The sequence below is a fragment of the Leucopleurus acutus genome, assembly GCF_964270905.1.
Source record: "Leucopleurus acutus genome assembly, chromosome: 10".
In the NCBI taxonomy this organism is placed as follows: Eukaryota; Metazoa; Chordata; class Mammalia; order Artiodactyla; family Delphinidae; genus Leucopleurus; species Leucopleurus acutus.
The window spans coordinates 86152493-86177557 of NC_139153.1; the positions used below are offsets into that span (position 1 = coordinate 86152493).

The 25065-nt window shown below is 42.8% G+C and overlaps 1 protein-coding gene across 1 annotated transcript; it reads right to left on the bottom strand.

Annotated features, from left to right (window-relative positions):
- Window positions 1-13363: 13363 nt before the first annotated feature.
- Window positions 13364-23262, bottom strand: NRSN1 (neurensin 1; the record flags this gene model as incomplete). The annotated part of the gene is made up of 2 exons (XM_082847357.1): window positions 13364-13762; window positions 23074-23262. The coding sequence occupies 2 exons, from the start codon at window positions 23260-23262 to the stop codon at window positions 13364-13366; spliced, it is 588 nt and encodes a 195-aa protein (XP_082703483.1).
- Between the last annotated feature and the right edge of the window lie 1803 nt (window positions 23263-25065).

Consider the following 25065-nt stretch of genomic DNA (forward strand, 5'->3'; position numbering starts at 1 on the left):
ATTTTTCTATTTCATTATTGCTCTCTCTTATTACCACTGATATTTCTTTCCTTCTCCTTTCTGTGTGTTTTCTGTAACTCCTTAAGTTGAATGCCTTGCTAATATATTTTGGCTTTATTCATTTCTAACATATGCGTTTGAGGCTATAAATTTACCAGTATGTATCACATTAGCTATAACCACAAGTTTTGAGACATATTGTTTCTTTTTGTCATTTGGCTTGTAATTTTCTCTGTTTCTTCATTGACTCTTGGGTAAATGGGTGATGCTGTTGGTGCCCCATCCAGATCCCATTTTACTTGGCCAGGGCACCCTTCCACCAAATGCTATGAGTGCTGACTTCCTTCAGAGAATTCCCCTCAGCCAAACAGAAGCTGCATTTCCCAAGAGGTTACATTCTCACGCTGGTAGCTTACAGTGAATGACTGACTGACATGGGAGGAAAAAATGTCCACCTTCTTTTTCAAGGTAGGGCTAACTCCGTGGTGCAGTTTGTGCTCCAGGACTCTCTGTGGGATCAGCCCACTTTTTAGCTGAGGTATATCCTTGCTCTCCTTTCCCCACTGCCCTCCCCTGTTTTCCGCATTCCTCTTATTCTAAGAACCCTCCCTCAATAAATCATATAAAAACCCCCATCTCAGGTCCTGCATCTAGGGGACATAACCCAAGACCGGGGTCCTATAATAGCATAGGCTTTGGAAATAGATTTTTAGGATGGAATTCTGGAGGTGGATAACTCATCAGCCAGATAGCAATACCCCATCACTGGGGTAGGTGGAGTTTTGATGGTCTCTGGCATATTATGTCACTTGTGGTAAATTGGGACAGTATATAAATGGAAGGGGATGCAATAAATGCAGTGTCTCTGGGATTTGAGAGGTATGTGGGGAAATAGTTACCCTAAGGAGGGCTATGGAATTAGGTTGCTCTTGCTAAGTATCCTTTAAACATTGAAGAAAGAAAATGACAGGTTCGGATCTATTAATCAAGAATGTAAAGCTGAGTGTGAAATACAGAGGGCCTCATTGGCAGCATTTAAAAGAATTATTTTTTCTTACATTCAAAGGCAGATAGAGCTGAAGGCCAAACCTAGGTCGAAGAACTCAAAGAAGGCTGAATTCTCAGCCTAGGCAAGTCCCCTGTGGCAATGTCAGGTCCTCAGTGGGGAAGAACTGGGACCCCAAGACTTGGTGTAGGACTATCTCTGGATTCTTTACTTCGTATGAGACACAGATGCCATGAGCAGACAAGTATGAGCTTGGCTTTTTACATGCTGTCCTGAGCCATAATCCCTCATCTGTGGAGGTGCTGGATGACCAGGGCTTGTCCGCCTCCTGCTGCCTTCTCTACTCCCTTCCTCTTGGGTCACTTCCACTGTCCCTCGTGCTTAAATACCCAGGCTTCAGCACCAGGCAGACCTGGTTTGAGTTTTGTCTTTCAACACTTACTGTGTGACTTAGGTAACTTTTTCAACCTCTCTGAGCCTCAGTTTGCTTATTTATGCAAAAGAGAAAATAATAGTAGCTACCTTGTTGACCTGGGAGGCCATAAAGAGAGAACGCATGTACAGTAGTCAGCACAGAGTAAGCATCCGCAGCTGTTAGGTATTAGGATTATTAGCTTTCTGACTTGGTTTTTGGCATCTTCTTTTGAGACTCCTGCCAACTTTCCCTGGCTTCTTACCGCCTCTTTACTATCCACCTTTGAGCCAGAATTGATTCTTTATTGGTGCTTTTCCATTATTGACAAAAATACTCTCCAAAGCTCATACTTTCGGTCTTGCTGTACCTATATTAGCTTGGACCGGCTAGGTTCACAACTTTTGTCTGTTACTAAAGTTGCTGATTAATCTTAAGGAGGAGATGGTGTTGATGGTGATACTGGTGTGTGAGTATGTGTATGGATGACAGTGGGGTGGATCAAACCCATACTGCTTGATGTTTTATCATCTTGGCATTAGTTTTGGTAAGTTTTACATTGATCACACAAGCTGTTTACATGTAAAATTCAGGGATTTCGTCTTTGTATTTACCTTAGAGCCTTAATTACTGTTAATCCCAACCCACGCAGCCCAAGTGAAAAGCCACAGATAATCTGGATGCATATTGGAAAGTTTCTATTATGTGAATGTGAAATGACCAAAGTGGTAGACTTTCTATGAAATACTAGTAGGTAACCAGATACTGGTTTGGACATCGTGTTAGTGTAAAGTTTTAAAAATTATCATCTTCATCATTAATTAAATGTTTATTTTTATTTATCCTTTTCAGTGTGTTTACTATATGCAAATACAGATACAGATATAGATATAAATTATGATGTTGCTCAAGGAGTTTTGTTTTAATGGTGTAAGGATTATTCACAAGGTTAATATTTAAATGAAATGTTTATTGAGCAGTGGAATACAAAGTAACTATAAGGGACAAAAATAATGCAGGCATGCACATGCACCGTTGGGGCAGATTATGAACAATAAGATAGAAAAAGGCCCAAAACCAACTGCCACTTCTGAGGTGTGGGGAGCGAAAAACGGTCCTGTGCATGCTCCCTGCACACAGTACCACCAAGGGGGTGGGCAGACTGCCTATGCCACCCCTGCAGCCCCACCCACCTATCTGCCCCCACCCTCACCCCATTTGAGGGACCAGCTCGCCCTCCTTGGGGAGTGAGCAAGCGCACCTGTTACTTGTTTCCACTCCCTCATGCTGCAGCATGAGTCCCAATAAAGCCTTTCCTGAATTCGTCTGGCTTCTTACCAATTTCTATTGATTAAAGTGTCCAAGGCCCCTACGTTGGTAACACCTGCACTTTTAGCGCCGTGCCTCCAGGCTCTTCATCCTGGCCTCTCTGCTCATGTACACATAAGTGACCCTGACACGGTGAGGGTGTCGCCAGGGGGCCACCCACTTTCCAACTTGCAGCATCAGATTCTTCTTTGCGTTTATGAAAGGCAGTCTCCAGTTAGAAAATTAACCATAATTGTGATGACAATTTGGGCTATTCAGATGAAGTGGAACTTTGCCCTTCATTTCTAGGAGTGAAACTTTTAAGTCCACTGAGATTATTTCAAGGTCCATGTTCATTATATCCATTTTCTGAAGAAAATGTCCTAGGAAGAGTGTCTTCCTAGGTTACTTTTGCCACGGAAATTGCTTTACTCTCCTTGGCTGGAGACCATCATCCTCAAACTAATTTCCTGTTTAGTGTTCAATATTTGAAAGCAGGAAATTGTCATAATAAATAGGAAGCTTGAGAAGATGGTGGAAATGCATTCAGAAATTTGGTTGCTAGGGAAATCATTTTTGCCTACTTTATTAAAAACCCAGACCTTATTTGGCATTTTCTCCCCTCATTCTTATCTTCATCAATAGCCATTATCAAAAGAAGTTTATTAAATATCTATCTCTGCTTGGCACTATGACTGGGTGATCTGACCCCTGCCCACTAGCAGCTTGTAACAGTAATAACAGCAACAAAACTGCAACAACAAAAATGATAGTATTAATTTGATACATAACTGTCGATAAACACTCTTCTGAGCATCTTATTTGGTTTTTAAAAAATTTAATACAACAGCCGTATGAGGAAGGTACTATTATGACTTTCATGCTTTTGACAAAGTGTGTGAGACATGAATTAAATAATTTGCTCAAAGTCACACAACTAGTAAAAAGAAGTGTCTGGATTCCTCCCTTCTCAGCTCACATTATTAACTACTATGTTTTACTGCTTCTAATCTAGCCAGAAAACACTAGAAAGAGCAGAGAGGAAGCATATATCCACGAACAATGTAAGCGGGGATTTATTATTGTACACTTGAGTTAAGCACATTTTGTGAGATGGAGGTGAGAAGGAAATTTCAGGAGTTGTGTATTGAAGAGAATTTCTGCTCTCTTCAAAAAAAAAACAGAAGACATCTGCAACTTGACCGAAGAGGTAGGGTGAGGCAGCTGGGGCAACAGCTGGGGTGGTTTTATTGTTGTAGAAATGGACACAGTCTGATGAGCTAAATGGAGAGTGGGGTGAATTAGCTTGAGTTTGATGGGCTCAGATAGTTGGTCTTCAGGAAGCAAGGTCAGCACATCACAGAGACCCGGCTCTCTGGAACCAGGTTCCTCTGGCCAGTGCAACACTCCATAGCAAGGAGAAGCAGGAGAAGGTTCTAGCCTGACGTGGCCTCACCATGACACATCTACAGCCTTCTGCATGTTACCAGAGGCAGGTGAGTTTTAATCAAGCACCACACTTGTTTAAGCTTTTGATACTCATGTTGGAGAAACATGGTCTAGTGACGCAAATGCCAGCCTAGGAAGTCAACATGGTCAGAATCTATTTTTGGTCTTTCCTGGGAGAAGTCGCTGACTGGAAAGAGCAGTCATTTTGAGCAGCTGAAAATAACTAACAAGACATGTTAATAAGTTAATAAATCTTTCTTACTGAACTACATGGAAAGACATAAAACATTTCATGTTAGCTCCTCACCAACCTTAATTAAACTTGATGTTGAAAAGGTCAGTGCCCTGTCTGGCGTGTTCCAAATCACTTCAGACCGACAGTAGGGGTGATTGTAGGGGTGTCTGCAAATGTGTGCAGGAGACACCTGCCTTCTGTTGGAGCCTTAAGTGGTGCCTTTTAAATGAGCCACACCCTGTAAATAACAACTAGCTTTTATTAAGTGCCAGCTCTGTGTAAGTCACTGCTCCGAATTGCTTTATCTGCATTCACTCATTTAATCCCCAACAACAACCCTTGTGGATGCATGCTGTTATCATTCTTTTTTTTTTTTTTTTTGCGGTACGCGGGCCTCTCAGTGTTATGGCCTCTCCTGTTGCGGACGCGCAGGCTCAGCAGCCATGGCTCATGGGCCTAGCCGCTCCGCGGCATGTGGGATCTTCCCGGACCAGGGCACGAACCCGTGTCCCCTGCATCGGCAGGCAGACTCTCAACCACTGCGCCACCAGGGAAGCCCGCTGTTATCATTCTTGATAGTGGAGGAAACTGAGGCACAGAGATTTGTAGTGATTTGCCAGAGTTCTGTAGTCTACAAAGTGACAGGACCAAGATTTGACAAGGTCTGTCTCCAGAGCCTGTGTCCAGAACCTTCAGAACCTGTAGGCTCTGCTGCCTCTCTCAATTAGGGGTTGGGCTGTGCTCACATAGTTAAAAATGCACAAGCCTCCTGTGAGTTTTGAGGCACTGATACTTCTGGGAGTTCCAGCAAACGCATTTTAGGACAGATCAAACAATGCGAGGCACTTGGGTGCTGCAGGGGAAACATGATTCTTACCAATGCCATCTGGAGTGGTGGAGGTCACCAGGAGGTTGGGCTGGAGAAAACAATTTTTGCAGTTTTTTTGAACTAAAACACGTAGCTTCAGCAAACATTTATTGAGTTTCTACTGGGAACCAGATACTGTGCTAGGTGTCGGGGAGAAATACAAGTAAGACAAGGTGTTGACCTCAAGGAGCTCACAGATTAGCAGATTTTCCCTTTATCACGTTTCTGGGGAAACTGAAATAGCAATCTGGACTGATTTTTTTGTAAACTTTGCACTTGAGTTCAGAGGGAGTCTTGCCTTGCACTGGTTTAGACTGAATTCCCATGTAGTGGTAACATACGTATATAATATTTCCTGCCCATTTTTTAATGCTCCATAGAAGTGCAGAGCTCTGTGATAAAGGACATGTTTAATCTGGGACATTTTGAGCAGAGACGAGATGTACCTACTTTCTCATCCTTTCCAGAAGAATCTGTTCATAGGGAGGGAGATCATTGAGGTGCTACCTGAGAGTAAATGCTGGTTTGATCACTTTCTGGCTGCATGTTCTTGGGTGAATTATCAATGCTTCATCTTTCTCAGCCTGGACTTTCTCATCTGTAAAATGGAAGAATTAGTAGTCGTCAGCCTTAGGATTCTTTCAAGAATAGATTAAATAAAATACAAAAATGCCTAAGAATTTTGTCACATCGCATGCAGCAGAGAAAGCTCTCGATAAGCATAAGCTGTTTTCATTATTTTCTGGGCATTGTTTCATTTCTGAGTTCTATGGCATCATGCAGTACTCTGGAAGAGGCTGTCTAGCAAAACAAAGATGATGGATTCTTTCTTCTGTTTTTACCCCCTAGAGCAGATAGTAAATTTATGCAGGGGTAAGATATGGGAGTGAGAAGCTCAGAGTTTCTTGCTGGCATTTTTCATTTCTCAGAAGGCAAAGGAAGTGACAAGGGAGTGAGTCCTCTGGACTAGACTCTGAGGTTGGGGATGTGCTGCAGACAGGGACCTGGAGAGGAAGCCTGAGCACTCAAGCACTGGGGCACCAGGCATCTCCTCTCCTCCATCAGCTCTGTATTCACTTCTGATCGACTCCCAGCTGCTGTCCCCACAGTGGCTGCTCTCAGCGGTCCTCTGCTATCCTCAAGCTTCTCTTGTCTCCTCTGGCCTAATCTTTGTCTTCTTTAGAAAACCTTACCCTGCACTATTGCTCACCTTCATCGTCCATACAGCCTGTTGCACAACTCTAGGGGGTGTTGTTCATGTTGGAGGTTGGGGTTGTGCGGCTGGGTGGCCTTGGCATCCCAGACGCTCATCCCAGATGCCTTGGCATCCCAGACGCTCTTCCCAGGGTGTGTGGTCGCTTCATCTAGAAGGTACTAAATACAGTTCCTTCACTGTGCCGTGCTCACTCTTGGCCCCGTGAGTTTGTAGGTGCCATTGCCTCTGCCTTGAAAGCTCATCTCTCTTCCCATAGTCCACTGCCCTTGCCCCCCAACACCAGAAGAACAAATTTCTCCTTAGGCCAGGATCACTCTGGTTAACTTCTACTCATATTTCAAGACACAGATTAACATGATTATTTCAGAGAGTCCTTCCCAGAACCTTAATCTAGGAAAAATCCCTTTGTTTAAGCAAGATCCCTTGATACTCCTTTTTGTAGCTTCTAATACAACAGTGATTTGCTTACAGTCTATATAAAGACCACAGGGGCAGGAACTGCATCTGTCTTGTCTTCATTATGTGAATAAATACAGTCTGACCTTACCCCTGGCCTCCCCCAGCCTTTCTCAGGGCAGCCTCTTTTAATGTTTCCTGTTTGAAATTCTTCCAGTGACTTCTTCCATGACCCTAAATAATGTACTTATTTATAATATCTTGATTTATTAACTGACACAGTAATGATTGATTTCCTGTAATGAAAGATGAGGGATTAATTTACTCTCTCTACGTCTCATGTTATTTTATCTCTCCTTTCCAGTGTTTATGTTTCATTTTTAGTTCTTTAGTTGGGTTATCTTTATAATTGCAAATTATAAACTTAGGCCATTATTTCTTTCCATAAACATTCAACAGTTACTCTTGACTTCTCACTAGATTAGGTGAGGACATTAGTATTCCTACCATTATCTCCTATTATCTTTTCCCTTCTGCTTACAGATTTTTGCTAGCTTTACCTTTACTCTAACATCATCAGATTTATCACATATGCAGTCAGTTTCATAATCATAATTTAGACTTTTGTTTATAATTTGATTCTGAAAGTTGAAAACAAGTAAACAGTTTGCATTATTTTGGCTTTGTAAATTTCTAAATTTTCCTTTTGGAGTTTCTATTGCTTATTTTCCCCCTTGTTGATGAGAGTAAATGTATTTTCCATAGACTAAAAGTTACCTTACCATCTGGTGCATGAAATCACAGCCCTTCTCTTTTCCTAGTCTGATTTTTATTTTTTTATAGATGTTGGTTGTTTTCTCTGGAAACTTCTTGGATCCTTTTTATCTTTTCTGTCCTAAAATTTCACAAAAACATGGGACCTTTTTTAACCGTTCACACTGCTGAATCTTCAGCAGGTACTTCCAGTCTGAAGATTTTTGTATTCTATAGCCTTGAGAAATTTTCTTCTGTTAATTCATTTAAAACTTCTAATCTTTTTTCCTGTATTTTTCTCTTTGATTAAGTTTCTATGTCTTTCACCTTTTGTCTCATTTAAAAAAATTTTTTTTAATGGGTGAGGGAGATTTTACGTTCTGAAAAACTTCTTCAACTTATTCTTTTATTCATTTGTTATTTTAAAACTATATGATGTTCCCTTTCATAGTATTCTATTTTTATCTTACAGATGCAATTTCTTCCTGAAGACTAATTGGATTTCTTTTTAGAATTCTCCTGTGATTTCTGAAATACTTATGTTTCCTATGAAGTCTGTTATACGTATATACTCTTTCAAGGTGCTGATTTTCCCTCAGATGTCTGATGATTCTGATTTTACTTTCATATTTAAGGATGAAGATCTGGTTGTTTATTTAGGACTGCTGGAGACAACTTCCTTTGCTCATGACTAGGCAGGTCTATCTCTTCCATCAGTTTCTTCCAGGACTGGGAAGTACAGCTGGTAGCTCTGCTCCCCAGAGCAGGGCTGGTTGGCTGGAGAAGTTTGCTTTTACATATAGTAATGGCCAGCTAGCCATTAGACCAGGCTCCCCCCACCCCAAATGTTAGATTGAGGAGAGCTTTGCTCAGGGGTACTCAAATCTATACTCTCAGTCTTTAGTCCTCTCCAAAAATCCATTTTTTTACCCATACACACACACACACACACACACACACACACACACACTCACACACACGTTAGATATGAAAAAACTTTAGTGCTCCTGTTAATCATCTGTTTTCTGTAGTGCCAGCACAATGCCTGGCTCTAAGTAAAAATGCAATAATTGTTTTAAATGACCATATAAGAGCACATAGCTTTTTATATATTCATTTCTGAGGGTTCACCACTCATTAAGATATACTCCCTGTACCCAGGCAGCTAATAGTCTAGCCTCTAATGGAAGAAACAGATATGGAAACAAATCACTATAATAAGTGCAATAGAATATGTTTGTACAACATGCTGGCACTTGAGGAAGAGACATTAAGTCTGAACCATGGGGAGAGTAAGAGAGAGAGAGAGAATGAGAGCCAGAGAGAGAGAGAGAGCGAGAACGCTGCAGACAGAAGGTGACTTTCTAGAGGCAGAAGAGAATATTGGATGAAAGTGTAGCCTGCAGCCCCTGGAGCCAGGCTGCCTAGATTTGAATCCTGCTTCTGTCACTTACTAGTTCTCCTTGGACAAGTTATCCTCTCTTTGCCTGTTTTCTCCCTTGTATCATGGGCATATGATAATAGTCCCAACCTCATAGGGTTTTTGTGAGTGTTGCAGGAAGGGGGACCCCTTCTAGGGCCCAAGAGTGGGCTCTTGTCTAACACTTGGAAATGAATTGTCTGAGGAGACACACGTGCTGAAAAGCAAGATACTTCATTGGGAAGGGGCACCCGGGTGGAGAGCAGGAGGGTAAGGGAACCCAGGAGGACTGCTCTGCCACGTGGCTCGCAGTCTCGGGTTTTATGGTGATGGGATTAGTTTCCGGGTTGTCTCTGGCCAATCATTCTGACTCAGGGTCCTTTCGGGTGGTGAGCAGAACCGCTCAGCCAAGATGGATTCCAACAAGGAGGATTCTGGGAGGTTGGTAGGAAATGTGGAGTGGTGTCTCCTCTCTCCTTTTGACCTTTCCTGTATTCTTCTGCTTGATGGTGGCTTGTTAGTTCCGTGTTCTTCACCAGGATCTCCTGTCATAAAATAACTCATGCAAATTGTTACTGTCTTTTCCTGGCCAGGGCGGGCTGTTTCAGTCAGTGTTTCCCCTAACATGAGGGTTAAATGAGTTACTATACACAAAATGCTTCAGTGGTGCTTCCCATTCAGTACATACTAGTTCTTCCCTTTATTGCTATCGTATCTTGATGTGGCCTTGAATGAAGAGTTCAACAGGCAGAGAATGGGCAGATGGTTATTGCTGGTAAAATAAGCATGGTGAGTGAAGGCGCGGTGGCATGAAAGTGCAGGCACATTTAGAGAGGAGAGTGGTTGAGTACAAGTAGGATGCGGGGTTCCGGGGAATGTGTCAGAATAAAACTAGAAAGGAGCTGGACCAGATGACAGGAGGCCTTGGAAGCACACGGAGTTGCTGCTTGCACAATCAGTTTTCTGGCTTGAGGTACTTTGTACATCGTAAGCAAGGCAATTAATGATGTCAGGGAATCTACAACCTACGTCAAATTGAAAACTTCTAGGTGCTCCATTTAATAGGTGGCATGTGAAGCTGAATCCGGCCTCTGTACCCCGACACTGAATTAAATCTCAGTTTTGGGTGAGGTGGAAATGAATAGCTTTATTGCTTTGCCAGGCAAAGGGGGTCACAGTGGGCTAATGCTCTCAAAACTGTGTGTCCCAACTTGGAAGGGGTAGCGAGAAGTTTTATGGCAAGGGTTCAAAGAGGGTGTGATCAGCTCATGGATATTCTTCTGACTGGTTGGTGGTGAGGTAAGTGGGAGTCAGCATCATCAACCTTCTGGTTCCAACTGGTCTGGGGTCTACCTGCTAGTAGGTGGCATACTGTTAACTTCTCCCACCTGGTGGGGGCTTCAGTATCTGCAAAACAGCTCTAAGATGTTGTGATGTGTATCCCTTGAGGGGGAACCAGGAGCCTGCCCCCAAGGCTATGCTATTGTTTTTTGACTGTTCCTCCCTTATCTCTGTATTTCCTCCTTTCTCTGATTACAACTGTTTGAAACTGCCCTTTAGAACTCAGGGAAGGGGACACAGGAAGGCTCTTGTGTCCAGGAGCCCCACAGGGTCCTGCTCAGTTTCACATGGACAAATGGGGAACATTGAGATTTTATAGAAATGTCTCCCTGAAGAAGATAATCAAAGAGGTGACAGGATTGAAAGTAATTGAATGGAAACGTTCGTAGCCTGGGGTGGTGGTGATGGACTGGAGGTTAGGTGGTCCTTTGTAAGAGGGATTAGGCTTGTAGGTAACCTTGAATTAGAGAATTTGGCCCAAGACGTGGAAGGGTTAGAAAGCAGATTTTGGGAAGATGTGAAGATAAGCTTTCTAACCATCTAGAGCCATCAGAAGATGTAGTGGCTTGTCCTGTGAGGAAGGAAGGCTTCAGTCACTGGCAGTGCCTGAGCGAATGGAGGTCGCTAGATCAGAGCTGATGTGGGGTGGGCGTGGGGTTTTCTGCCTGGGTTGGTCCTACATCATTCGAGGTTTTACTGACTCCACGTGCCTCAGCTTATGTGATCTCTAGGCCAGAACTCATTTCTGAGTTTATTCTGTTGCAGTCCCAGCATCTTCTGTCCACCTCTTTCCCCAACTGTAGTAGGGTTGTGCTTTTACTTTGCTTTAGAAGTTTCAGTACTGAAGGGATGGATTGGTTCAGTGCCAGCAAGCAGGCTGAGACCAAGGCTCTAGGACTGTTGCAGTTTGCCATACCCCTGACATCTGCCCAAACAGGCCTGAAAATGGCTTTGTGAAGTCTTTAGTTGGCTGCTCCTCACCCTCTGATTGCACAGGCCTGTACTCTTTGCAAAGATCAAGCTGTATTTCCTAATACCATTCAGCCTCCTTCCTCTGCTTTCCTTCAATATCCCTCAATCCCTGCTCCACGGACTGGGAGGGTCCTTACAAGTACCTGTTTCCACAAAGCTTAGGCAGGACAGCAAAGACAGGGCATGCCGAATCCCTCTTTCAGACTCAGCTCTTACTTCCTCCATCTCTGTTCCTTTGAGGCCTTTGTCTGAGGCACAGAGCTGATTTTTTTATGGCTGCTCGCATGCCTGCACCTAAAAATTCCCAAGCCCTACAGTCATTATTTTTCATTCTGGAGGCTTTTGAAAGTCATCTCATTCTCAAAGATTTCTTGGTCCACAACACAAGCCAACATGGAAAGCCTCACGATGTTGCCTTGAACAGGTGCCTGGGGACTTGAATAAGACTTCAAAGAACAAAAGTAAAACGGCATTGCCACAGGAAGGTAAGAACCTGAGGAAACTAGAACAGTTTCTCCCGAACCTAGCTAATGATCCTTGTTAAGGATGCTAATTTGCCCCGTGTTTTATGCTGGACGATGCAAAACAAACCATGTGCACAAAAGCACTAATTGCTTCATTTATTCTTCCATTTTGCCAGGGGACCAGCAGAGCTCACTTAGCCTCAGAATGGAAAATTACATGTTGGAGAGAAAACAGCCACACCAAAGGAATGACAATGCAATTCGAGTTCTGCTTGTTCACATATTTTATTTATCCAGTGAAGGAAAGGAAAAAAAAAAAAAAAAAGGCAGACTTTGAAGGTGGCACAGATTCTGAGAGGATACCAAGGTCATGTGTTCCATTTCCCTCAGGCTAGTTTAAATCCACAGATTAAATAAAAGTGTAAAGGGATGAGATGAACATTTTACTGGAGAAGAAAATGTCTTCTTTGAGAAAGAAAACCCTCTTTAAGGTTAATATCTACTCAGGGGTTTCTTATTGGAGGATGGCTTACTTTTGTTTTTATAAAAATATGACTGCATTGTATAAACTGCTGGAGTTGGATATTTAGAAGTAGGTGGCATCGAGGCTGCTGATTTGGTGACTTTCTGGGAGTCCAGGTCTGGAAGAATCCCACTGTGGTGAGAGCCACAAGAACACTGTAAACATCCTTGGTCGTGGACACACAATGATGCACGGCAAAAACGGAATCTCAGACATCACAGACCAGGATGCCCGTTCTACAGGTGGGGAAACTGAGGCCTGGGAGGTTAAATGCTTTCCCCAAGATCACACAGCTAGTTAGTAATAGGAACTCAAATTTCTTGGCTTCTCATTCAGTGCTTTTGTACACTGCATAAATAGATTCTCCTAATATTAATTTATTTCCCAAGATTCTAAAGTTGGCAATTTGAGCTCTTTAAGTGGGAAAACACTACAGAAAACAGCAAAAGACTTATGGAGAATTCTGATACGTTTGTGTCTGATTTCAAGAACCTCATGTTAAGTTAGAGTTAAAAGACCAAAGTTTGGGTCAAAATCAGGGAACTTGATTTTTCTGTGAACACAGGACAATATCTTACATGTAGTGAGACAAGGAATGGAAGGCAGCACCACACAGGAAAGATTAGAAAAACCAATACTAGAAAGTAAAACGGACCACGTCAGCCATTGGTAGGCTGGTCTAAACTGTTCAGCGCTTTCCAAGAACACAGAAAATGACACAAAGTCACACTATATGAGAGGGGAGTTCCAGAGAGTTCCTGGTGGGCACCCAGCAGCACCTCTTTAAGCAGCCGGGTGCATGTGCCCAGGCTGACCCATGGCATCAACGGTTCCCAGGGCCACTGAACGGAATGAATGTGAGCTCACACACCACACTGCCCACAGCCCAGCACAGCCCTGGGGCAGGTCAACACCAAATCTGTATCATTTCCCAAACTGGTCTGCTCCCTTGTAACACTGGGCATAAATTACAGAGGGGAGGACCGGGCTGGAAAATGTTTCAGGTTGCCGCTATGGGCTGGACATTTTGAACCCTGGACAAAGTGACTGGTATCTTTGTTTCTCCCGGGCCTGGAGCTCTTGTAATGGGCTGGGTGTGGGCCTTGATGTCTGCGATTCGCTCTTTAAACTTTTGCTGAAGGAATTTCTCTTCTTTGGAGTAGCTTTTTGCGAACACTGACATCAGCAGGCACCCTGCCATGGACGTGCCCCCGATGCAGAAGAGCATGGCGCCCGCCAGCTTGCACATGTCAAGGGCTCCATTAAACTGGACAGCGTGTGTGTCCACCATCACGAAATTGGCCTCACCAAAGGCTTCGATTTTGGGGGGCACAAGAAAGCCCACTGCCAGGACAGTCAATCCGAGAATCACGAAGACTGTGCCCAAGATGAGTCCAACCTAGTGAAAGACACAGTGAAATAAGACAGAGTAAACCTGGTACTTCAGGTCTCCAGGGCAGGACTGGCCTTGTTTTCTGAGAGAAGAGACTTTCCCCAGTCACTTCTAATTTATATGAGAAGCCTGCATAATTTTGTAGTTAAAAAAGAAGGTGAAGGAGGACTTTTCTGATTTTGATGCCAACCAGGAACTGCAGCACTGCCTTGATTTTTCCTTTGAGCTTCCTGTTTGTCCAATGCTTTGCAATCAACAGCGCCCCCTTTGGCTTACTTTGTCTTGTTTGGTCTTGAGCAAGAGAAAAGCAGCCCGGATACCCAGGAGCTGGCCTTACTCTATCCACTAGGCTTTGATGTTCTTAGAAGCTGGCCTGGGGCCCCCATTGATACCATGTTGTTTTGTGGGCACAATCAATCTTGCAGAACCTCAACATCAGACAGGCTCATTCTGCACCCATGATGAAGTGTGACAAACCAAGGCCACTTCATAATTTTGTCTAAGCGCAGACAAAAACAAGGTCATTGTGCAAACCACAAGATTCTGCGCACCTCCCACCCCACCCAATATAAATGACTGCTGCTTCTTTACAGTTACAGTCTTAGTCTCACTCTAGTCCGCCCTCTGTATAGATAGGATTTATTAAGATACCCAATCATAGGATCATTCCTGATAATCCAGAGTGAACTCTGGCTCCTGTAGACTTCCCAAACCCCTGCAATCCCAAGTCACCCAACTGAAGCCAACATCCTATAATACATCCTTTCTTACACTCTCTTACTGAAATGCCCAGGAGCCCCTATGGTGTCATTCTGTCTCACTGTGATGAGTAATATACTCAACTTGTTCAACATAGAGGTGATTTCGGCAGGTGGCCATCGACAGTCTGTGTAACTACTCACCCCTTCCCCAAGCAAGTGAAGAAGGAACCATCATTACCAGTTTATAGGCAAGGAAATGTAGCCTCGTGGAGGGTAGGTCGCTGCCCCAAAGATAGACAACTGGCAAGTAGCAGAGGATGGGCTAGAAGCCACAGATCTGACCTCCAGGCCAGTGCTCTTTCTCTTCTAACATGTAGCTGTTTGGGCTTTACTTGTGCAGATGTTGAGAAATGTTAAGAGCAGCAGATGGAGATGAAACTGCATTAGCTCAAGTTCTAATAAAATGTAACCCACTGAAAATGGAAAGTAATATACCATTTGGCAGTTTAAGCTCGGAGGTTTGGAATTAACAGACTCAGCCTTGGATTCTAGCACTGCCAACTAGTACTTGAATCATAGAAGGAAAGTTACTTAAATACTCTCGTTAATTTTCCCATTTATAAAATGATAAATGATAACAGTACCTACCTCATAAAGCTGTGAGGACAAAACGAGAGCACTCAGCCCTGTGCCTGCCTAAGTCATACATTGTAATAAGTAGATATTATTATTATTATTTGGAAATGTGCCTCTTGTAAAATTATGCTGCATTGGCAAGAGCATTGCAACAGTCACTCAGTACTTGGAATAAAGAACAGCTAATACAGCTTATTTTTTAAACACATTTTTCATTTCCTCCTGTTCCTAATTGCTTTTAGTTAAAATAACAAGATTGGAAAAATAACCAAATGTATAACACCATTTAATCTTGAACATCTAAAGTATATTTATCTATTTATTTACTATGTTTCAGGGTAATACACTTTATTAGATACTTCTTTAGTAGAGGGTTTGGATAATAGAAAACATTTGCAAATCCATCACTCTAACAAAGGGGGGAAGAGAGCTCATATTATTGAGCATCGATTATGACCTAGGCACTGTGCTTTCCACTTAATCCTCACCAGCATCTTATGAGATGTAGATATTTTTATCCCCATTTCACCTATAAGAAACTGAGGTTTATTGGATTGAAGAAACATAGTTCAAAGTCCACTCTTTAAGCACGTGGTCTCTACCCCAGGTCTGCATGACTTCTAAGCCCCACTCCCCACTTTCATTCTCCCATGATACTTCACCGATTACTATTTTGTACATTACCTCTATAATTTAAAAAAAATTACAATAAAGTTTTAGTCACCATATACTAACAAATTTCCATTATGTAATAGTGTAAAGAAACTGAAAAACCAACAAAAAGAGTCAGTATAATGTCTTCTGGAAAAAAAAAAAAGCAAAACTATTGTACATAAGATATAAGTACTGCAGAAAAAATTGGGTTGTAAAATCACACTTTGGATGGCTTTCTACATTTTTTGAAGAATGGTGTCAAATTCACCTTCAAAGACTAACCGTTATAATATTTAAAAGATGACTCACGTTGGAATATTCTGAATGCACAAACTAAATTAACTTAAATATCCATGGTGACATGCTTCATATGTCACTAAATTACCTCCCTCCTCAAGAACTGGTACAGATTCTCAAAAATTGAGGGCAGCAAAAATGTATCCATCTTCGTTTCTAAGGTTCTTAAGAGCAAGGGAGGCCAGGGTGCTCCATCTTCTATTTCTGTCTTTCTCTCCGCAGCAGTCAGTCCAGCCTGTGTCCAATATATATTCCTGACTGACTAACTTAAACCACCAGACTGCTGAATCCGGAGCCAGGTGATTCTCAGAGCAGTCTGTTCCTCAGTTGAGCAGTGCTTTATAGATTAAAATCCACTCTTGGAATATCACTCAGAAGCTAAAAGGCAAACCCTGCCTTGCAGATGGCAGAACTCCTGCTCATTTCAAGAACTGGAAAGTGGCTGGCCTCCCCAAGCCTTCTCCCTATTCCCTGTTAAATCAGAGGATCAGAGAGAGGCCCGCCATCTGTGGAGGGGAGCATGACGTAATGAATAGTATGTAATGCCCAGGATTCTGAGGGTGCCATCAATGCAAGTCTAATGAGGATCTCCAAAAGATGTGCCCAGAGAGGGACTCCAAACCTGTTCAAACATGTCAGGGAGAGCGTGGGATGGTAGGCATGAAGGGAAAATGCTGGGAATACTTCCCTGAGTGTAGTAGTGGTGAGGAGGGATGCTGGGATATATCAGCTTAATCCTGGTACCATCTTGGAGTACTGAATGGAATAAAAATTTTGGGAGTGATGCCATATGGTATCATAAACTTTGGACACAGCTCTAAGTTGAAGTGGTCCCAGATCTAAGAGAAAAGGGGTTCTGTTAAATAGAGTTTAAGAAATGCAACACAGAGGTTTTTTAAAAGGTTCTAAGAGAGCAAACCAGCTCTGTTTGGAGCCATGCAAAGAGTTGCAGTGCTGCTGGGTGAGGGGCTTCCCAGAGTAGCCTGGTGGTGTGGGATGTTAGATCAGCACCAATAGGGAGAGAGAAGGGCCTCTCCAGGTGATGAAAAGCAAACTTTAAAGACAGCAGCAAGAGCAGTTTTTGTGCTGTGACTTCTGATGACTCTCTTGACCGTGCGAAGGATGGGTGAAAACCCAGTCCCTGCTGTTGGAAAGGAGGATTGGACAGAGGGGAGAGCTTGGATTCCAGAAATTCTGCTTCTGGGGCCCACAAGCCAGAAGCTGCTGTTTTTTGACCAGCATCCCCTTCGTGGTCTGTCTGTGAGCTGATGAGATCTGAAAATGCAGTTCACTCCAATAAGCGGAGCTGGCAGCAGGAGCAACACAGCTGTTCTGGCAGAGAGGAGGCGGTAATGACTGGTGGAGGCAAGAACCAGCATGGCAGGGAAGAGCGGCGTGTGGGGGGAGATTGCTGGATGGAGCTAAATGGGAAAGAAGCCTTCTGGGTTAGAGGTAAAATTCAGAAGAAGCGCAGCAAGAGTGAAGACTGGCTTTTCTTCTTCTCCATCAGCCCTGAGGGCTGCTGCCCACCGCTCCTTAGCAGGACCTGAGCTCGGAGTGCTGTCACCTGCCAGAGTGATGGCAGATTCTAACTCGTCTGTCCTGACCCTCTTGCCTGACCTGCTTGTAGGGACACTGAGCTTTGCAAAGCAGTGACCAGTGCCGGGCTGGGATCAGGTCCTTCCACATATGCGTCACCTGGTACAGTCTCCACAGCCCTCCTTCACCTGGGTAGCAGGATCCTGCATTGGCTCCGCTGCCTTACAGAGGCTCTGTCCCTCCAGCCTGTCAGCACATTCAATCGCTTCCATCTTCAAAACCTATTCTAGAGCCCTGTGTCCTCCACTAGCTACTGCTTGAACTCATTCCTACCCTTGGTAGCCAAGCCTAGTCCTCCACCATTTCACTGAAGCCCCTCTCTCTGAGGTCACTGATGACTTCCTAATTGTCAAATCCAATTTTTCTTTTCTTCATTTGCATATTCTGCAGTCATTGATTTTAAGTACTTAGGCTTTCTTAAAACCCTCACCAATGGTTATCGCTGACACAACTCTCTTCCACTTCTGTCTTTAACAACTCACTCTTAACCTGCTTTGCCAGACACTCTTAAATTATTGGTGTCCCCCAGGGTTCCAGCCCTGACTCACATCTCTTACTCAATATGTTCTCTCTATGGTTTAATTTGTGGCCGCAGTTTCAACTCGCATCTATATACCAGTGACTTCCAAATGTCCAACTCCAGCCTAGATTTCTCTCCTGGGCTGTAGCCCCACATTTATGACAGCCAATGGGAGCATCTACACAAAAATGTCCCAAAGGCTCTGCAAAACCCAAATATTCAAAATGGTGTTCCTTTCTTCTTTCCTTCCCAGTTTTTCTGCATTCCTGCCACCTGCCCATTCACTGAGTCCTTCCTCACATTCGTAGTCAATGGATAATTAAATCTTATTGATTCTATCTCATAGAATTCTCTTGAATCTTGTCTCTCCATCACTACAGCTACTCTAATGGTAACAGAGCATTATTAACTCTTGCCCAGATCATTGCAACAGCATTCTGATGGTCTCCATGGCTAGTCTCATCCTTTGTCCATTTTTCAAGTGTCATCTGAGAAATTTTTTTTTTTAATAATACCACATGGTTTCTCCTCATAAGGGACTTCCTTATTCATTTCTAGAATAAAACCATCTCCTTAATATCTAGCAAGACTCTGAAGAGAAATCCAAGATGTAAGTTTAAACTCTGACTTAGCTTAAGGGGGAAACTGGAGAGATTGGGACAGGTAGGAGGAGGGTCTTGAGAGAAAAGAGGGGTACCAGCATCATTTTCACTTTTAGTAAGTCTGTGGAGGAAGCGGTCTTGCCTTGTACCTGCCCGTTGCTATTTAACACCCTTTGGGAGATTTCTGATATTGGTTGAGGGAAAGGTAAGGAGGAGGATAACCCTGGGGTGAGGAAAGAACGACTGGGGTAAGAAGACTGCTCCCATTAGTTCATACCTGCAGTACTTCAGCTGTCTGCTGCACCATCAAGTAGCAACAGTCTTAGTCAAGGTCAAGTGCAAGGGTGAGAAAGAAAAACTCCACCACAGCCTGTTAGGCCCTTGGGCAGAGGCAGTGGGTGGCAGGGGGTAGGTGGGACTGTGTCACTTAGATTTTTGCAGATGGCAGCAGTTGCAGGTGAATTAGCAGTGGCGGAGGCCACCTTGCAGTAATCCAGAAGCTGTGAGGCACAGAGAATGTGTATAATACTGTGTGTGTGTGTGTGTGTGTGTGTGTGTGTGTGTAGGGGCTGTTTACACCTGATTGTGAGACAACCTTCCCAAGAAAGCCTAGCTTTATTATCTTACCTACTCACTGTACTCAGTCAAGCAGGAAGGTTCTGGAGAAATTTCTCCTTCATTGCCTTGCTGAGTCTCTGTGATCTGGCTCTTGTATACATTACCGTGTTCATCTCTTGGCCTTTGTCCTCCACGCCTAACTCTTACCCCAGCCACAGTGAACTGTTGGCATCTCCTGAGCATGCCATCTTCTCTCATGACGCAGCTTCTGCGATGCTCTTCTTTCTATAGTGCTTTTCTGTGCCTGTGAACTCTTCTGTGGAGTCACTTTCTCCCCAGGCTGCATCAGATCTGTCCAGTAAGTACTGCAACAACTGGCATGGTGGATTGTAACAATCTCTGTACACATCTACCTTCCTTATTTGACTGTGAACTCCGTCAGGTGAAGAACAGTGTTGTGTTCACAACTGAATCCCGGAGCCCACCATAGAGGTTTGTGCACAGTGGACATATAAACATGTGTAGAAAGAACAGCATTGTGAGAGCGAGGTTACATCGGTCCATGTGGTAGAGCAAAGTTTCTGGCTCAGGCCCATTTGATTCCAATCCCTGTTCTCATTAAGCCCCTCCTTGCTGCCCACTGCTAAGGAGCTGGCTCACCAGCAGAGTCCTCCTGAGGCTCTGTGAGCGTGGCCCACAGTGAGAGACCCACGTGGCCTCAGCAATGCTATAGTGGAAGAGAGGGAAGGGGGAGCCCACATCTTGAACCACTTACAAGATGCAGATTGAAATGAAAGAAAAAACATAAGAAAAGTATCGTAATAGAAACACGTGCATAATCAGTGCTTCTCTCTGTGTTGATTCAAAGCACTTCATACGCTCGCTGGCATGAGCTCCCTTATATTCCCTAGGAGGAAACCCAAGAATGGTTGGTTTATTCCCTTGGTAGGGGTGAGGTCTCTAAGACAGTGAATTCTTTGGTTTTTCAAGTTGACTGTAGGCTTCTGAGTGCCCAGTCTAGTGTTTTATGGTTAGGATGTAAGTCTAAGATTTGGATTTTGCTGGAATATAATCTCTGTGAGGCCATGGACTTTTGCCTGGTTTTATTCTCTGAAGTAGGTCCAGCACAACAGGGAACAAATACTTTTGGATCTTGTTTGCGTTAAACAGAAGAGAGAAAATACTGAAATCTGAATTCTAGGCTTGGTAATTTACTGAGAGTTCTTTATTGTAAATCCATACCCATGTATTATTTGATGGAGTTATAGCTTCACAACTCATATCACTACTAGTGCTTTGGAACCACTAGCATTTGCAGTATTCTGTATGTCAGTGGCATTTTAGGCTCTTGGCACAATAGACCTGTGAGGCAAATATTTGTTTTTTTGACATATAGAGAAGCAACCACCCACTTGCCTGGGTAAATACAAGATGTGCCAAGCTTGGCTATGTATTTCATTGGTCCAGGCCAGTACGGAGTTGTCAGAGGTGACACTTGTACAGAATAAGAAGGCTGGCTTGACCAATTCTAATACAGAGTGCCTGACACTAGTAAGATTTTGAATCAACACAGGTCTTGGGTAATCCATAGTAATAATCACATTACCAATATTTTATTTATTAACTAGATTTCCAGTTTTATTTCTATTTCAGAACTCAGTGTTCCATATGACATCTGGTACTAGGAGCTAATATATTAAGTGCTTATTGAGTGCCTACCAGACATTGTTCTAAGCTCTTTGCATCTATTATCTTATTTAATTCTCACAACTTATATGGTAGGTACTATAAGTATCACCATTAGAGGCTCATTTAAGGTCAATTAAATTACCCAAAGTTACAGAGCTGAGATTTGAACCCATGTAATCTGAGGCCAGAGTCCGTGCTCATAATCATCACTATGTTACACTGCCTCTTGTTAAACTCTATTGCCAGTACATTGTAAATTTATGTCAGTATCAATGTCAAAGTTTCTGGGATCTTTCGGGAGAAAGTTGGGGATGATCAGAAACCTCCAAAACACAGAATATTAGACCTGGAGGGAATCCGAGGCATCATCTAAAGCTGTGCCTTCTCAGTAGCCCTTCCTACATCCTTGTCCTTTTTTTGATTTCTAAATGTTGGAACATTCGATGCCTTCTTCTCTCTTATGTCTATACTCTCTTCCTAGGTGATCTTGTCTAGTCTGGTACCTTATATACACTGTATGTATCAGTGACTCCCAATTCATGAGCTGAAGTATATTTAAATTGCTACTAGAGATCTCCACTTGCATGTTTAATAGGCACCTCCAATGTAGCAATGCCAAAATCAAACTCTTGACTCCCCACCCATCCCACTGCTCTCCTGGTGATCTCCATCCCAGTGAATTATAACATCATCCACTAAAGAGCTCAGGCTGCGAGTCTAAGTCATGCTTGACTCTTCTTTCTTTCGTTTCTAATATGCCAACATGTCCTGACAGCTTGGCCTTCAAACTTTATGCTAAATCTGACTACTTCTCGCCATCTCCATTAACACCACCGTAATCTAAGCCACCATTATTCTTGCCTGGATACTTTAACAGCCTCTTAAATAATCTAGCTGCTTCTATCCTTGCCTTCCTATAATTTATTTTCTGTACTGTAGCCAGAATGATCTTGTTAAAATACTGGTCGGGTCATGTCACTCATCTGCTTGAAATGTTCAGGTGGCTTCCCATGGATCTCAAGGTAAAAGCCAAAGTCCTCACTGTCACCTACAAGGCTCCACACACATCATCTGTGTCCTGTTATTTTTCTGAATTCATCACCTGTTCTTTCCCCTCTCTCATTCCTCTCCAACCAGATTGGATCTCTTGCTATTTTTCAAACACACCAGTGTTCCCATTTCAGAGCTTTTGGACTTGCTATTTTCCCAGCCTACAGTGACCTTCAGCCAGGTAATTTTATGGTTTACTCCCTGGTATTTGCTCAAAGGTCATCTCCTCTGACAGGCTTTCTCTGATCAGCATAACTAAATACCAGTTCTCCATCCTTCCCTATCCTCTTATTCTGATTTATTTCTCTTCATAGCACTTGCCACTACCATTCTGTTGTGTGGTTTATTTGTTTATGGTCTGTTTCCCACGATAGATTGTAAGTTCCTTGAGGGCAAGGGACTTTTTCTTCTCCCATTTACCACTTTAATTTCTGGTACTTTGCAACTTCTTGGCACAGAGTAGGTGCTCACTAATTATATGCTGAATGACTGAACTTATTGTCTAGTGAGGCTCCTTCCACTTGAGGAAGCTGAAGCTCATAAAGCCTCATGACCACATATCCAGGAGAGGCAGAGCTGGCAGACTGACCACTGTATTATGTCTCAGTATTAACTCTCTCTAGTATCCAACTGTTGCTTCTAATAATTATTGTAATTTGTCAAATGATACTTACCAAACCTTAAGGGAGGCTGAAAGCATGTTTTGCCTTTGGATGGCTGTCATAGTTGGTGAATTTAGTGGCACGTTAATAACAATAGCAAAAATAATAATTAATGATGGCAATTATATCTGTTTATGTTTAACCTGCAAATCAACAATTGTGCTGTGTGTAGAGGCTTTCTTCAGCCCAAGGGTTATAGTCTCCTTTCCTAAGGAAGAAAACTGAACTTAGTGACACTGAGAGGGATCCACACACAGAGTCCCAGCCTTCTCAGTTCTCTATAGCTGAGTTATTTCCCGTATCAAATGACTTCTCCACTTCCTGAGTTAAACACATGCTCTTTACTTACCTTCCAGAATACTGAGCTCCACCTGTTAGGTGATCTCTGGATCTGGAAATCATCCTCATACTCCCAGATCGAGGTGGTACAGTCCTCATAAAACTGGTGCAGGTAGGACCGGACTCCATAGCGCTGGTACCCGCCCTCCGTAGCAGCCTGTGCCTGCTTGGACCCACAAACGTTGCTGCAAGAACTCATCCTTCCCAGCTGGAATGACAGCACCCACAGGCATCAACCACATGAGCTCTGGCCTCAGGATCAAAAGGCAAATTAAAGGTAAGAACCGGGCTGAATAATGTCAGCCTGTTTGAACAATGCTCTTTTCTGGCAAGAAAAGACATGTTTAAAGACCTGCCTTTTTAACCCAAGCTGCTCTTCTCTACTGAATGCAAAATTATCCCAAACACTCAATGACTAGAACTGGTTCTCCGTAAATGAAACAAGACATAACAGCACAGCTCACTTAGATGATGCAAAAATTTAAGCAGGAAGCACATGAGAAATGGCAACAAAGAAGCTGAGATTTTCAGTGTCTTGACAAGAAATCTTTAATCTCTTAGAATCTAGTAGTCTTTACACTTCCATGTTAAAGGATTAGGAAGGCACTCGCACTTGGTACAGATGGAATTTGTCCTGGACTGTCCTCTTCAATGCTTAACCATGTTCCCTTGTGGAAACTACATGGTGTTACGGTAGCTATTTGAAATTTTGCCTTTGGATCTCATGTATCTTGCTCTAACAATTGTCAAGTTGCACAGAAGCTTTATTAAAAAGTTGCTTTATCACAAATGGCTTGGCCAATAATTGATACCTCACTGACTCTAACTCCAGATATTTCAGGCATTATTTGTGGATACATCTGTCCACGTGGGATGCTAGAGCATAATGCAGAAGGTAGACCTGCCTTTTACTATTTCCCATTAAGTGTCTACTATAAATAAAAAATTCATAGAATTGTTTAATGAAACTAAGCTCTGGGTGGGTTGTTTGGGACTCTGCCTTCTTCAGATGGAAATTTCAACTTGATCTGATCTAATTTGACCTTAGAGGCATGTGGTTAATAATTCATGGTAAAAAAAAAAGGAATTACTGAAGGACAGAAATTTTGGTGAGTAAGAGAATTGTCAGTTATTCTGTTTGTTCTTTGGTTTTTTGATCTCCATATAAGCAGATAAATAGGTAGCTAGAAATATGAAATACTTTTTTAGATTGTTCAGTTATCCTCTAGATGATTTTCCCTGTGTGGACATAGTTTTAAACTCTAGACAGTTTTCCCTGTCTTAACATGACAAAGCAAGGAACAATATAGAAGGAGGATAATTTTCTCACTGACCCAGGTTCTCAGGACCTGTGCTATAATCCAGGCAATAAGAAGACATATTAAATGTTTTCAATTACTTGCCAAGAAACCAAGTAGTAATGTTTACCTACAAGAAAAACTTAATCTAAAATTCTAGCAGGTGTTCCTGTGTGGCCACTTAATTTGGTTGTATAGAATCATGGGGCTAAAGTCAAAGTTGAACCCAGGGACTCACTGTCCCATGGCCACAAAGTGAACCCTTAAGAATATCTTGTAAATGTGTGCCCTCAGCTACAAGTGGGTTTTGGTTAGAACATGTGGTCAAATTCAGGAAAATGTGGCCCTGACCTTAGAAAAATGATGCAAACAGGTATAACTGATGGTGACTGATAACCTCATCTTTTAAAGTGTTGGTCAATGTTACATTTAGTGCCTACCTCCTAGTGACTTCTTCCTGTCTCAGGTCCAGCTACCATCTAAAGAAATCACCCAGGAGGAGAGATCAGGAAAGGAAATTTATTTTTGTTTTTTTGCTTTTTAACATTTCAGAAGGATATTATTTCATAAAAAAATCAAGATTTCAGAAGGGACTTTGCCTGATTAGAGCTGCAATGTCTGATGGACCAAATTCTTTTGTTAACCTAGTTTTCATATTTTAAATGCTAGGATGATCTCTTCAGTACCTTTTATTTAATGCTTAC